The 14,191-nt window shown below is 42.6% G+C and overlaps 1 protein-coding gene across 1 annotated transcript in view; it reads right to left on the bottom strand.

The window, feature by feature from the left end:
• Fnbp1l (formin binding protein 1 like) overlaps positions 1 to 13,671 on the bottom strand; it is a 73,873-nt gene extending 60,202 nt beyond the window's left edge. Inside the window, exon 1 of the mRNA XM_027395644.2 lies at positions 13,428 to 13,671. Coding sequence (XP_027251445.1) covers positions 13,428 to 13,451 — 24 coding nt within the window. The 5' untranslated portion in view covers positions 13,452 to 13,671. The remainder of the gene's footprint in view (positions 1 to 13,427) is intronic.
• Between the last annotated feature and the right edge of the window lie 520 nt (positions 13,672 to 14,191).

Here is a 14,191-nt window from a genome sequence, read left to right as displayed (position 1 = left end):
TCTCTGTGTAGCTTTGGAGCCTATCCTGGCACTCGCTCTGGAGACCAGGCTGGCCTTGAACTCACAGAGATCCGCCTGCCTCTGCTGCCTGAGTGCTGGGATTAAAGGCGTGCGCCACCAACGCCCGGCTTCCTCTGCGTTATTTTTATCAGACTCTTAAGGTCAATTCTTTCAAGGCTGGAAGATGGCTGAGTGGGTAAAGTGCTTACTTTGCATGAGGACCTGAATTCAGATTCCCACCAACCATGGAAAGCCTGGCCTTAAGGTGTGCATCTCCAAAGCCAGTACTGGGAAACAGGCAGACACTCTTGGGGCCCACTGGCCAGCAAGCCAAGCTAAACAGATGAGTCCCAGGTTCAGTGAGACCCTGTCTCAAAAAATAAGATAAGAGAGCAAATAAAGGGAGGTACGTGACAGTGACTTCTGGCGTCCACACAAGCATGCACCAGCAAACACACAGGAACAAAACAAACCTACTCTTAATCCTTTTTTTGTCTGTGCACTAAATCTCTTGCCCTTTCTTTTTCTCCAGTACATTGCTTTTGGAGACCATTCCCCGTCCCGCACTACTATCTTCTCCTTCCTCTTATCTTCCTCATTCATAAACAGACCTGTAACATCTTCCATGCATCTCCCCTGCCATCTGACTCTGCACTGACTCTCAGGACACAACACCATTTGGGATACTGCAGTACTATCTTATTTCTCAGTGTCTATTCTATTGATCCTTGAACCCAAATTTCACATTTTTTAGAACAGTCGTTTCAAAATTCAAAAGTGATGATGTAAGGCAATATAGTAGTTAAGAGCACAGATTTTTGTCCAGTGGATAAAGCATGTGCAATGTAAGCTTAAGTACTGGAGATCAACTGATCTCCGCATCCATATAAAAAGTTAGGCAAACATGGCAGCCTGCTTGTATCAGAGAACTCACAGGATACAATGGGGAAGACACACCTGATTTTGGTCTCTCAGGCTTAGACTCCCTCAGAGCGATGTCTCTGCCCTGTACCGTCGGCCTTTCTAGAATCACTCTCCATCTGCACTCCTCTGGGCCCCAACAGATTGACTGCATCAGTGAATGCTCTTGTTTCTAACTCTTCCTTGGGCTCAGGCTATGGGTGGGACAAACAGGATAAAAGTCAAGGTTCTTACTTGTCTGGCAATCTGCCTATCAGGAACCTGCAAGTTTCCTATGTTCCTCTACTGAAAGTATGCCTCAGTCAAATCTATGTAAGAGCCTTGCAACTGTTTCCTTCTCTTGCCTTTAAGGCCTAAGTAGTAATAGTTCCACCTGTTACCATAACTACATTGGTAATGTACTGTTGCTACCTTTTCTTTATTGTTAGGCATGGTGGTGCACTCCTGTAAAATCAGTGCTTCTGAAGTGGGGGCAAGATCAGTTCAACTGACTATACAGCAGTTCAAAGCCAGCGTAGGTAAAGTGAGACCATCTCAGAAAACAAAACCATCTCTTTATTAAAGTTTTTGTTATGCAATATTAACTGAAGATGTGTTACATTTGTTTAAATGACCCAAAAATGTGTTACATTCTTTTATGCTGCATTTGTTTAAACACTGTGAAGCTGTGCTACTAGTCCTGTCTAAAACTCCTGATTGGTCTAATAAAGAGCTGAATGGCCAATAGCAAGGCACGAGAAAGGATAGACGGGGATGGTAGGCAGAGAGAATACATAGGAGAAATCTGGGAAAAGCACAAGGAAGAGGACATCAGGGGCCAGACACCCAGCTACACAGGGAGGGAGGGAGGGAGGAGGGAGGGAGGGAGGGAGGCAGGGAGGGAAGGAGGCTCTTAGAGAGCACTACTATATGATGGGCAGTATTATTACTATCTTCTTTACAGTAAACTGACAGACTGCTATGCTACCAAAACCAAATTTATCCTTTTAATTGACTTTAGTAGGTTGTCAAGGTTCTCCAAAGGCCTTCAGACTTCTAGCTTCATCCACATTTTACTTTTCTATCAACACTAGTTATTTTCCTAATACACACTACCACGGGAATTTTTTGTTGTTGTTTTGCTATGTTGTTGTTGTTTGTTTTTCAAGACAGGGTTTCTCTGTATTGCTTTGGAGACTCTCCTGGAACTCACTCTGTAAGCCAGGCTGGCTTCCAACTCAGAGAGATCCACCTGCCTCTGCCACCCAAGTGCTGGGACCCAGGCTTACCACAGGAATTTACAGTGAACTTTCACGTATTTAAAAGTTAACTTTGGTGAACAGATTTTTTTTTCCCTGAAGTTTTACAAATGGGCTTAAGGTGTGGTCCTTTTGTTAAGTATCCCGGAAGACCTGGGTTCCAGTCACAGCACTGGGGAAAACACACAACCAGGAAATAGTTACAGAAAAAGATGCTCAGGGGCTGGAGAGATGGTCCAGTGATTAAGAGACCTGGCTGCTCTTCCAGAGGACCCAAGTCCAACTCTTAACACCCACATAGTGGCTCACAACCTCTATAATTCCAGTTCTAGAGGATTTGATGGCCTCTGTAGACATTGCATGCATATGGTACACATAATACATGAAGGTAAAACATCCATACACATAAAATATAAATAAATAAAACATTTTTAAAGCGATGCTCAACATTATTTGCCACCTGATAAACACAAATCCAATTGACAATGAGGTTTCTACTTTATGCACACTATGACAGCAATGGCTATAATCAAAAAAGCTGGAGAGAAGGGTCAAAAGAATTTGTACTGCTCTTTCAGAGGACTCTAGTTTTAGTTCAAAGCATCCACACTGGATGGCGCACAACCAGCAACTCCAGCTCTGACATCCTCTCTGGCCTCTGTGGGCATCTGCACTTCTATAAAGAGACACACATAATTAAAAATAAAAATGAAACTAAAAACATTAAACTAAAAACATTAAAAAAAAAAAAAAGGCAGTCGAAGGCCAGTGAGATGGCTTAGCAAGTAAAGGCACTTGCCACTAAGCCTGATTCAGATCTGATTTCAATCCCCAGAACATGCACTATGAAAGGAGAGAACCAACTGACCTCTGTGTCTCCTCCCCTCCTGAAAAAAGTTAACGTAAAAAGAAGAAAAAATTAAGGTAGATAATTGCTGTGGAATAATCTTTTTGAACAGAAATCTTCACAGCAGCATTATTCAAAATAGCAAAGAGTAGAAATGACCCAAATGTCCAATTAATGGATTAATAAAATGTGCATATGCATACAATGGAGTATTATTTGATAGAAGGAATGAAACACTGATAAACGCTACAATGCAGATGACCTTTGAAATCATTGTGCTAACTGAAACATGGCCCATCAACAGTAACTACACATACTATGAAATGTCCCTAACGGATAAATCTGCAAAGAAAGCTGAATGGTTTCCTAAGGCTGTAGGTAGCAGACAAGGAAAAAAAAAACACAGAATTGACTTTTAATGAACATCATCTTTCTGGAATGACAAAAAAAAAAAAAAGCAAAGTAAAAGCACGTGGAATTTGTGATGGAGTAAAAGAGGGAGGGGCAAAAGAAGGGAAGAAATGAAGGGGAAGGGAGGGGAAGACAGGAGGGAAGAAGGGGTTAACACGGTGCACGTATACACACATGTATTTGTGTCTAAGTGTAGAGGTTACAGGTCAACAGCAGGTATGCAGACTGAGTAATTCATACACTCCAGTCCCAGGAGATCTGATGCTTTCTTCTGACTTCCACAGGCACCAGTGCACACATACAAGTAAAACACTCATACACATGAAATAATAAATCATACACATGAAATAATAAAATATATCTTAAAAACAAAACAAAACAAAGTTGACTTCTCACAGTTCTGGGGCCTGCTGAAACTGCTCTCCGCTTCCAAGATGGCTCTTCATGCTGGTGAATTGGGAACACTCTTTCCTTCAAGTCCTTTATAAAGGCTGCAATCCGTTCTTGACGGCAATGTCCTCAAGGCCTAACCACCTCATAAATATCCCACCTCTAAATACTGTTCTGTTGAGAGATTAGTTTCAACTAGAATTTAGGGGAGTGAAACAACCAACCGACTACATTTTAGCAATTATGACTAACTTGCAATAAACACAGAATACAGTCATCTCTTCAACATGCTCTTACCATACGCTTTAGCCTTATACCCAAGAATGAGATTTTTGGACCATATGACGTCTAGCTCAAAACTTTTTAGGAGCTTCCACCAAAAAATACGAGTTCTTTTTTCTTACATTGTCACCAACACTTATTTTTCACCATTTTGCTAAAACTTTTTAAAATGAGATATGAGTCGATATCTCACTGTGATTTCAATCTGCATTCTCCTGATGAGTATAATAGATACTATCTATATTCCTTATCAGATATAGCTTATAAAAATAATCTTTCATTCCAGACATTGTTTCCTTTACTGTACAGATACTTTTCAGTTTAATGTATCCCCATTTGTGCCTATTTTTGCCTTTGCTACCAACACTTTGTCAAGACCAATGTCATAAATGAAGCTGTCTTTGTTTTCTTCTAGTATTTTTATAGTTTCAGGTCTTCCACTTAGGGTTGGTTTTGTTGTTTTTAGGGCTGCTGGTTTTTGAGGGAGGGGTTATGGTATGAAGTAAGGCTCTAGTGAAGTTTACTCAAAACAAAAACAAAAACCCTATCTTTGATATAGTCCAGTGGTTCTCAACCTGTGGATCTCAACCCCTTTGGGGGTAACAAATGACTCTTTCACAGGGGTTACCTAAGACCATTGGAAAACACAGATACTTAGATTGCAATTCATAACAGTAGCAGAATTACATTATGAAGTAGTAAAAATGTTTATGGTTGGAGATCACCACAACATGAGCTATATTAAAGGTTCCAAGCACTAAGAAGGTTGAGAACACTAATCTAGACAAGGAAGTGTTGGAAAATATCCTCCAAGATACAAACTGACAATAGTACTTAAAAAAAAAAAAAAAAAAAAAAAAAAAAAAAAAAACCGCACTCAGCACTGAGGGTGTAGCTCAACTGGTAGAATGGAGCCTAGAATGTACAAAACCCTGGCTTTGTAGTCCACAGAACCATACAAACTAAGTGTAGGGTGGATGTCCACAATCTCATTATCAGGAAGTAGAAGAGAGGAGGATCAGACATGCAAGGCCAATCTTTGCTGTGTAGCAAGTTTGAGGCCAGAGGATCAGAGGCAGGAAGATCAGACATTCAAGGCCAATCTTTGCTGTATAGCAAGTTTGAGGCCAGTTACATGTGATCTTGTAACAAAAACAAAAACAAAAAAATACATTCAGAAAACAAAATTTATAACAAATCAGCTTTTACACCTATTAAGAGCATAACAGCAAATGTTAAAATCTCAATATAAGAACATCCTGGTTTCCAATAATGACAAACTAGGTTATTTAGACTAATATCACTATTCCATTGGTTAGTCTACATTAAAATCTGGATAAAATGTATTTCAATAAGACAAAGCAACAAAGACAAGTCAGGGTGCTGTGGTTTAAATGTGAAATGTCCCACAGATTCATTTGAAAACTTAGCCCCCAGTTGGTGTACTGTTTTGAGAAGTAGTGGAAACCCTTAGTGGTGTCTAGCTGGACAAAGTGGGTCACTCAGAGGCAGGTCCTCAAGGGGTACAGCCTGCCCTGTTTCCAGAGAACTGTTACTGAGCCAGAGACATAAAACAAGCCATACATACCATAATGTCCCAGGATCAATGACAAGAGTTGCTTCAGCCACCATGTCTTCCTTCCCATGGACTGAACCCTATGAGTCAGGAGCCCAAACCAATCTTTCTCCCTTAAGTTGATTCTATTAGGTATTTTGTCAGAGGACAAAGAAAAGTCACTAAAACCAAAAGAGTATGAAACTACAAGGTTGTAAGTAAAACAGAAATGAGCATCAAGAAATGAATGAATGCATAAAAGCTACCTCTGTCCTAGGAAGTTTGACAATTTTGAAAAATTAATCTTTGGTTTAATAAAATAACAAGAGATAAGGTAAGAGAAAGCAAATCTAACAACCACACAAGTGAATTCCAAAACATTAAATTTGGTTTAAAGTGGTCCCAGATCCGTAGTGACCCTAAACACGGCAAAAAGTAAAAGTCCTACATGTGCCACTAACCATAGATGGACAGTTCTCAGAGATCTCATGTCAAGATGGAAGAGAACAAGTACAGGAGGACATACTATGTGATGGCACTTATATGAAAATCAATCCTTTGTTTTCCCAATTTATTAAGTCAATTCATATTGACCATCCTACAGGTAATATCCATCAACTGTAAGAGCATGTAACAAAAAACTGGGTGTTCAGAGTTCTCCCTTTTAGATTCTTAAGGTTCAAAAGTATGCTATTAAAGATAATCAATTGTACTCAGATAATCAGGAAACAAGACCCCCAGATCGAAATAAACTGAGAATATTTCCCTATGAAAAGATACGGCTGGTTCTTTTTCCAAGTTATGAAAGGGATTCTAAGGCTAAAACAGACATAACATGCATAGCTCTCCCTCAGAATCCATAGGGGACTGTATCCAGGATTGCTCACAGAAAGAAAAATCTATGAATGCTTAAGTCCCTTCTACAAGATGGAACCATATCTGGGATAACGTGAGCACATCCTGAAAATTTTCCCACATACTTTAAAACATCTCTAGATTACGAATAATACCTAATACAATATAAATGCTATTACCAAGAAGAATGTTGAGATAGTGGTTTTTAATGTTCCACGCAGTCACAATCTTTTTTAAATATTTTCAAACCATAGATGGTTGACTACATTGATGCAGAACCCAGGGAAGGCCAACAAATTACACAACCACTATATAAAAACTACCTAAGTATCCAAAGCATAATTTAATTACAAAGTTACAGCAATTCTCTGAATTCCTCCACCAAGTCAAGAAGTATGAGTACTTACTACATGCCAGCTACTTGTCTAGAACAGCAGAAACAAAATAGATACAAATGTAAATAAAATAAAATTCTAAAATGCTGAAAATGGGGATACCTGATGATGAATGTGTGCTTTTCAAATTACAATAAGCATATAATAGGTTTTCACACCCAGTGCTAGAAATCAAACCCAAACTACTAAGAAAATACTCTACTGTGGAGCCACAGCTCCAGCCCCGTCATCAGGTATTTTAAAGACTGCTGATTTGTGTTCAAGAAATTAAAGAGAAGCCAAGCAGAACGGTAACACCTGTAATGCCAGCACCTGGGAGCTAGAGAAGGCAGACTTAGAATCCAAGTCAGCCTCAGCTACAATAGAGAATGAAGTCAACTTGGACTCTCCATACAAATCCTAAATGCTGAATCGCACATTAACAAAGCAGTCAGATATCACCTCATAATGTCTAATAGCATCCCTTTATACTATAAAGCAGGTTTCAAAGAACTAGTCAGTGGAAATTATGCAAAAGTAATCACAAATTTTTACCACAATTTTAGAAACAAAAGAAAGTGTTCAAAAGCATGAATGACATATTAAAATGATGTGTAGTCCCAACAGACTATTTTCAAAGCACAATTTGCAACTTAAAGCATTTAGCATTTTATCATTAGAGTAGTGTCTCACTCAAAAACAAGTTTATTATACACACACACAGAGGGGGGGAAGGCAGGGAAGAGAGAGATTCTTAGCGCATAAATAAGCTCACAAAACTCTTAATAGAGCAAAGTAGCACAAACTTACTTACTGCCTTTTCCCATTAAAGAGTCTTTCACTTCCAGAAACAGCTCTAGTAACTAAAGTGATATGAAAGTAAAATACTAAATGACAGATGAGGGGAGAGAGGAAGGGATAACAGTATTAACATGTTGTGGTAATAATACATATTTAAAAGTTGCAGCTGGTTTCAGAATCAATAACAATATACTGAAGAAACCAACACTCCTCAAATTTCTTTGAGAGTGATGAAGTAGATGCAATTTTTATCTTCTAAAACATAAAGGAAGAAGTTGGAGGGATGGCTCAGTGGTTAAGAGCACTGGCTACTCTTCCAGAGGGCCAATGTTCAATTCCTAGCACCCATATGGCAGCTCACAACCATTTTTAACTCCTGTAACTCCAGATTTAGGGAATTCAATGCCTACTTCTGGCCTTGAACAGCACCCAGGCACACACATGGTACGAAGACATACATACAAGCAAAATATTCATACAGATAAAATAAAAACAAATAATTTAAATAAATAAGACCTGAAGGAATACCTCTTCCTTTCACCAAAGAATTGGGGAAGAAGTGATCCCCTCTACTAAGGAAAACTAAGATTTCCTTCTGTGGATTTTTAAACGGTCCAAAAATCAGGTTAATTATATGCTAATACATAGCTACATATACAGACACACACAAACACCAAGTTCCTGAATCAAGCAGTCAGCCAAACCAACCACTGTGCCTGGTCCCTGTCTATGACTCACTATTTTTTTTCAGACATCTTACATTTAATCCAAGTCAAATCTAACCACTATAATCAGGTCAGCCCAGAAAACATTTAATTCAAGTTCCTATCAGTGTCAGGTTCTATGTCAAGGAGCATGTTGATAACTGAAGAAACAGTAATGAAAGAACAATGAATAAGACATGATCTCTGCCCTTTAGGAACTTGAGAATTCCCACTCTTCTCATTCTAAAACCTAAGTGAAAGGACATAATCTTTCCAAAGCTTTCCTTACAATGAAGAGAGTAAAAAGCATTTTTTTTAATATAGTCTTAACCTTCAGTTGTTACTTTCTACTCGTTTTTGTGTTACTTCTAGCACCTTAAGTAAGGGCTGGAGAGATGGCTCAGTGTTTAAGAGCCTAGCTGCTCTTCCAGAGGACCCAGATTCAATTCCCAGCACCTACATGATGTTCCAGGGAATCCACTGCCCCCTTCTGGCTTCCATGGATCCACACATCCTGGTGCATAGACATATGTGTAGACAAAGACTTATATACAGAAAAGAAAAGAATAATAAAGTCTTAAGTCACATGAGCTACTAGAGATTCATTTTTCTGTCTAACGGATTCTTTTAATATATGTTCACAAAGTCTAGATTACTGTATAAGCCAGAAGAACACAAAACTAAAATCTGTTGAATGACCCAACATCAGTCTTTTCCACGTTTTTAGTAGGTTAGTTATTATTCCGGGCTTGGACTGAAATGCAGGCAGCTCTCAGTTTTATTTACTGAGGCATGGTCTCTCACTGAAGCTGGGGCTGGTCAACTCTGGCTAGTCTAGCTTGCCATCTTTCTCTAGGGACCTATAACTGCCCTGAGTACTGGGATTTCAGACAGGTGTCATACTGGTCTGATTTTTGCATGGGTTCTTGGGGATCACAACTCCAGTCCTCACATTTGAACGAACAAGTGCTTTATCCACTAAGCAATCTTCCCAGACCCAGGAAGCAAAATTTTAATAAACCATATAAATGTAATGTATCCAGTCTATTTCTGTCATATATATACATGCTAAACTGTACTTTGTAAAATCACAGATTCCTATTTAGCTACAATCCTTTATTCTTTGTATGATGACATCAATATAAGGGCCGGGCTTGGTGGCACATGCCTTTAATCCCAGCACTCGGGAGGCAGAGGCAGGTGGATCTCTGAGTTCGAGGCCAGCCTGGTCTCCAGAACGAGTGCCAGGATAGGCTCCAAAGCTACACAGAGAAACCCTGTCTCGGAAAACCAAAAAACAACAACAACAACAAAAAAAAAAACAAAAAAACAAAAAAACAAAAACAAAAGAAGTCACCATAATAAGCAATGCCCAAGATGGCCACATATACGAATCATGCATACTATGAAAAAAATGATTGCAGGCTGTGACTCTAGTTACTACCTCACTTAAATACTCATTTAAAACTAGAAGTCTCATAAGGCACAGCTCAAATACATTGATGCACAAGTCTTTAAAACTACACAACCCAAGCCTGACCCAATCCACTTAGCAAGTTACTGTTAAGTTTTGCAATCCAGTGCCACAAATATCCTTTATTTCCAAATTTAAAATAAGACTTTAAGAAGCATTAAAACAAGCAAGCCATATGATAGTGTACACCTGAATCCCCAGCACTCAGGAGTCTGAAGCAAAAGGAGCAGGAATTCAAGTGCATAGTGAGACCCTACCAAAGAAGGACTATAAATAAATAAATAAATAAATAAATAGGGTCTGGAGAGATGGCAGGGTTGATAAAGTGGCCTTGCAAGTTTGAAGACCAGAATCCAGTGCCCAGAACCAGATTAAATAAAAGGTAAATAAATAAATAAATGCCAAGGAGTAATCCCAGCACTGAAAAACCAGAAACAGGCAGGCTCCTGTAGCTCCCAGGCCTCCAGGCTTACCTAACTTGCAAGCTCAAAGTCAAGGAGAAACCCTGTTTAAAAAAAAAAAAAAAAAAAAAAAGGTAGATGGCTCCTCAAAACACCCAAGTTTGGCCTCTGTCCTCCACATGAACAAAAACCCTCATATGCAAACACACACACAAAAGATAGCAAGAACCACCATTTACAAAAAATGACCTAAATTTGGACATGTAATTACATGTCATCAAATTTGTATGTAACAATGAGTTTTTGGTAACTAAGCCTTTAGGACAAGTAATATGATCCTAAGGATGAAATGTGACAACTGTTTTCTATATTTAAATTTTGATGAAAATTTCCCAAAATCAAATGATCAATGACAACAGACATTACAGGTGTTTGTATATTGTATTGTAACCCACTGGAAAGCACAATATCCTCCTTCAAGACTGTAACAGGGACTGGAGACATGGCTCAACAGTTAAAAGCAGATACTGCTTCTGAAGAAGATGAAGTTCAAACCCCATTATCCACATGAGGCAACTCACAAGCACCTGTAACTCCAGCTTCTAAGAATCAGACATCCATCCTCTTCCTGGCCTTAAGCACCCATTCACCTCCCCCCACCCCCAAAACACAAATTAAAAATATTTTTTGACAAAAGTTGAATAAAGTTCTATGTTTAGTCCATTCCCAATCATAATCCTTTATACCAAGTTCTATTTATTTAAGGTTTAGAAACTAAGTTGATAAGAGTGAAGTCTACATTATTAATTTATAATAAATGATGCTTACTCAAGTTTAATGGAAAAATTAAAAGTATTTTTCTAGAATTTCCAAATTATATTTAAAATAATTTTAATTTGAACCAAATTCCCAACATTGTTTATCTTTTCAAACGACTGAGAAATTATTTAAATGTTAAAGTAAATAAATTATAAGACATCGGAAGACTGGGTTTATTTCTGAATGTACCATATTCTTCCCTTTTGAATTACTTTTGAGTCTGGCATGGTGGCTCACACCTGTGATCCCAGTACTCTGCAAGCTATGGAAGGAGGATCGCTGCCATTTCTGGGCTAGCCTGGGCTACACACACACACACACACACACACACACACACACACACACACACACACACACTTTTAAATTATAGTTTTTCCTAGAATTGTTTTTTCTTAAAACCTTCTCTGTAGTAGAATACAGAGTGAATTTCTTTAAATTTAATATTCTTTCATGGTTTTCCTATAGGTACTTTTTCCCCCAAGCATTCTGTTTACCTTCTAGGTTACTCTGTGCTTGGGTCATCTGAATAGGCAAAAAATAAAAGTATCTTCTAATTATAAAGGTGGAAAATAAGAGTTTGGAGAGATGGCTAAATGGCTATCAGACCTTGCTGCTCTTGCAGGGGACTGAGTTTGGTTCCCAGCATCCACACTGAGCCTCATGTCTGTAACTAGAGAGCTCCACTGGATCTAATGCCATTGTCTGGCTTCTTTGCCATATATACCCACAGTGTGATACAAATAAATGATTTAAAATTTCAAAGGGGGGGGCTGGCGATGCAGCTTTATGGTAGTGTGCTTGTTTAGCATGTTCGAGGTCTCAGGTGCCAGCACCAAATAGATAAATAATAAATTCTGCAAATAGCAAATAAAACTATACTCATTTCCATTCACTGATGACACTGTAATCCATCATAAAATGTACACATAAAAGGGAAAAGCTTTAATCCCAGAAATCAGGAGGCAGAGGCAGGTGAATCTCTGAGTTTGAGGCCAGCCTGGTCTACAAAGCGAGTTCCAGGTCAGCCAGGGCTATAGGGAAACTGTTTCAAACAAGCAAACGGGAAAGAACCAATAATGCCAGAAAATTTAATGCCACACGATTCATTTACAAGTGATGCTTCCCATTATTAGAATATTCAATGTTATCTAAGAAACAGAATGGAGAGGCTCCTGGGGTATTTTGATCTTGGAGTGGTGCGTTTGCAGACTGGGCAAACACTTGTGCAGAGTGTTAAGAGGACAGATTCCTGGGTCTGGGTAAAGTAGGTGACTTGATGGGCTTTTAAGTGTCACTTCTAAAATTCCCAATCTACAACACGTGGAAAACTGAGAAAACATTCGGCCTGCCAATTAAACGGTCTGCTTCGAATCCCAGTTAGTGCACAGAGTCAAAACTTGTTCTTCCTCCTCTCTCTTCTCCGGAGATTTCCCGAGATTTACGCAAACAAAGGCACGGAAAATATGCACAGGTGGGATAAAAAGGGGAGTGGCAGAGGCCCGGCGGCGCTCGAGACAGCGCCCCCAAGCCGCGAATCTTCCCGGCCGCACCTGAGCAATCACAGCCCTGCACACCTCCACCCTCAGGTGGCGGCGTCCCGAGCGAATTCTCCGACCTCTTACCCTGCCGCCCGCACCTTGGTCACGCACTGGGCATATTGTCTGGAGCCTCCAGCGCCCAAGAAGGGCACGGAGGGAAGACAAAAAGAGAGGGAAGTGAGAATAAAGAACGGGAGGGGGAGACCGAGCCAGCGGCAATTCGGCAAGACGAGCGTCCCTTCTTCGACCCCTCTACCTAATCAGCTCACAAAAGCAGACCCGCCAGCCCGAAGAGGCTGCAGCCGGAGCCGGCCGGCGCCGAGCGGCGGGCGCCCTGGGTCCGGGGCACGGAGGCAGCGAGAGAGAGGGGGAAATGGGCGTGTGGGTTGGGCCTGGCTGGCCCGAGGCCGGGCTCGGAACAAAGCCGCCCGGCTCCCCCTACCTGGAGCTGGGGCGTCGCCCGGGCGCGCGGCGCGGGCAGAGCGAGCGGCGCTCCTGCGGGACAATGGCCCCCTCCCCCGCCGTCGGGCGCCGGGTACAAAGGCGCGGAGCGGGGCCGGGCGCCCTGCCGCCCGCCCGCCCCTCCGCCCGCTCGCGGGTCCGCAAAGTCAGGCGGAGGCGGGAGAGGGGACCGCGGCGGCCGTCGAGGGCTGCGGCCAGTCCCCTCGGCGGGAGCACAGGCAGCCGCCCCGCCGCCTCCCGCGCCACAAAGAGGAGCGGGATCCCCGCGCCGCCCCGCGCCACCCCGGGGCTCCTGCCGCCGACGGCGCGCGCCGCCCCGCTCTCCTCCTCCTCCTCCTCCTGGCTCCTCACTCACCCACAGCTCCGTGCCCCAGCTCATGGCGGAACGTGAGGCGACTGGCGCCGGCAGGCTTGCTCCCGCTGTCCGCTCGTGCCGACTTTCCCCCTCCTCGGGCTCGGCCCGCGAGTCTCTGCCTCGAACGCTGCCGCCACCACCGGGCTCCCCAGTGAGTGAGAGAGACACGACTGAAGCGAGCCGCCGCCGCCGCCGCCGCCGCCGCGTCCCCTCCCGCAGCCGGGAGGGAGGGGGCCGGGGCCGAGGGGAGGCGGGCCGGCGGGGAGGGGGCGGGCCGCGGTGCACCCTGGGATCGGGGCGGGCCCGCGCTGGCGCGCGCGGCGGCTGGCGGGGTCTCCAGCGGGCGGCTCTCCCCGCGGCCCCTCGGCCCCTCGGCGGCGTCCGCTCCCGCCGCTGTCCCGAAAGCCGCACTCAGACCCCCCCCCTCCACCCCGCTCCAAGATGGAGAGGAGAGGAGAAGAGGGGAGAGGAGGACGCCCGCTGCCCCTGCCCTCCGCGGAGACCCCGCTCAAATGAGGCGACCCCCACACGTCAGCATCCCCCCGCCGACCGCTGACAAAGAAACCTCGTCCAAACGTTTGGGCAGAGCCGGGTGTGCGTGTGTTTAGTTAAAAATCTTTCTTGTTAAGGGACTTCTCTCTGCCCAGGTGTGATGCTTCAGCCGGGGGTTCTTCGGAATCACAAACGTGTGTAGCGGTCAAACGTCCAAAAGGAATGCAACGTGTGTCGATCTGTCTCAACAAGACGTTTTGATCTTATTACAA

Source organism: Cricetulus griseus (assembly GCF_003668045.3).
Source record: "Cricetulus griseus strain 17A/GY chromosome 1 unlocalized genomic scaffold, alternate assembly CriGri-PICRH-1.0 chr1_0, whole genome shotgun sequence".
Taxonomy (NCBI): Eukaryota; Metazoa; Chordata; class Mammalia; order Rodentia; family Cricetidae; genus Cricetulus; species Cricetulus griseus.
Note: the sequence above shows the minus strand (reverse complement) of the source record. Positions and strands in the feature narration are given on the sequence as shown.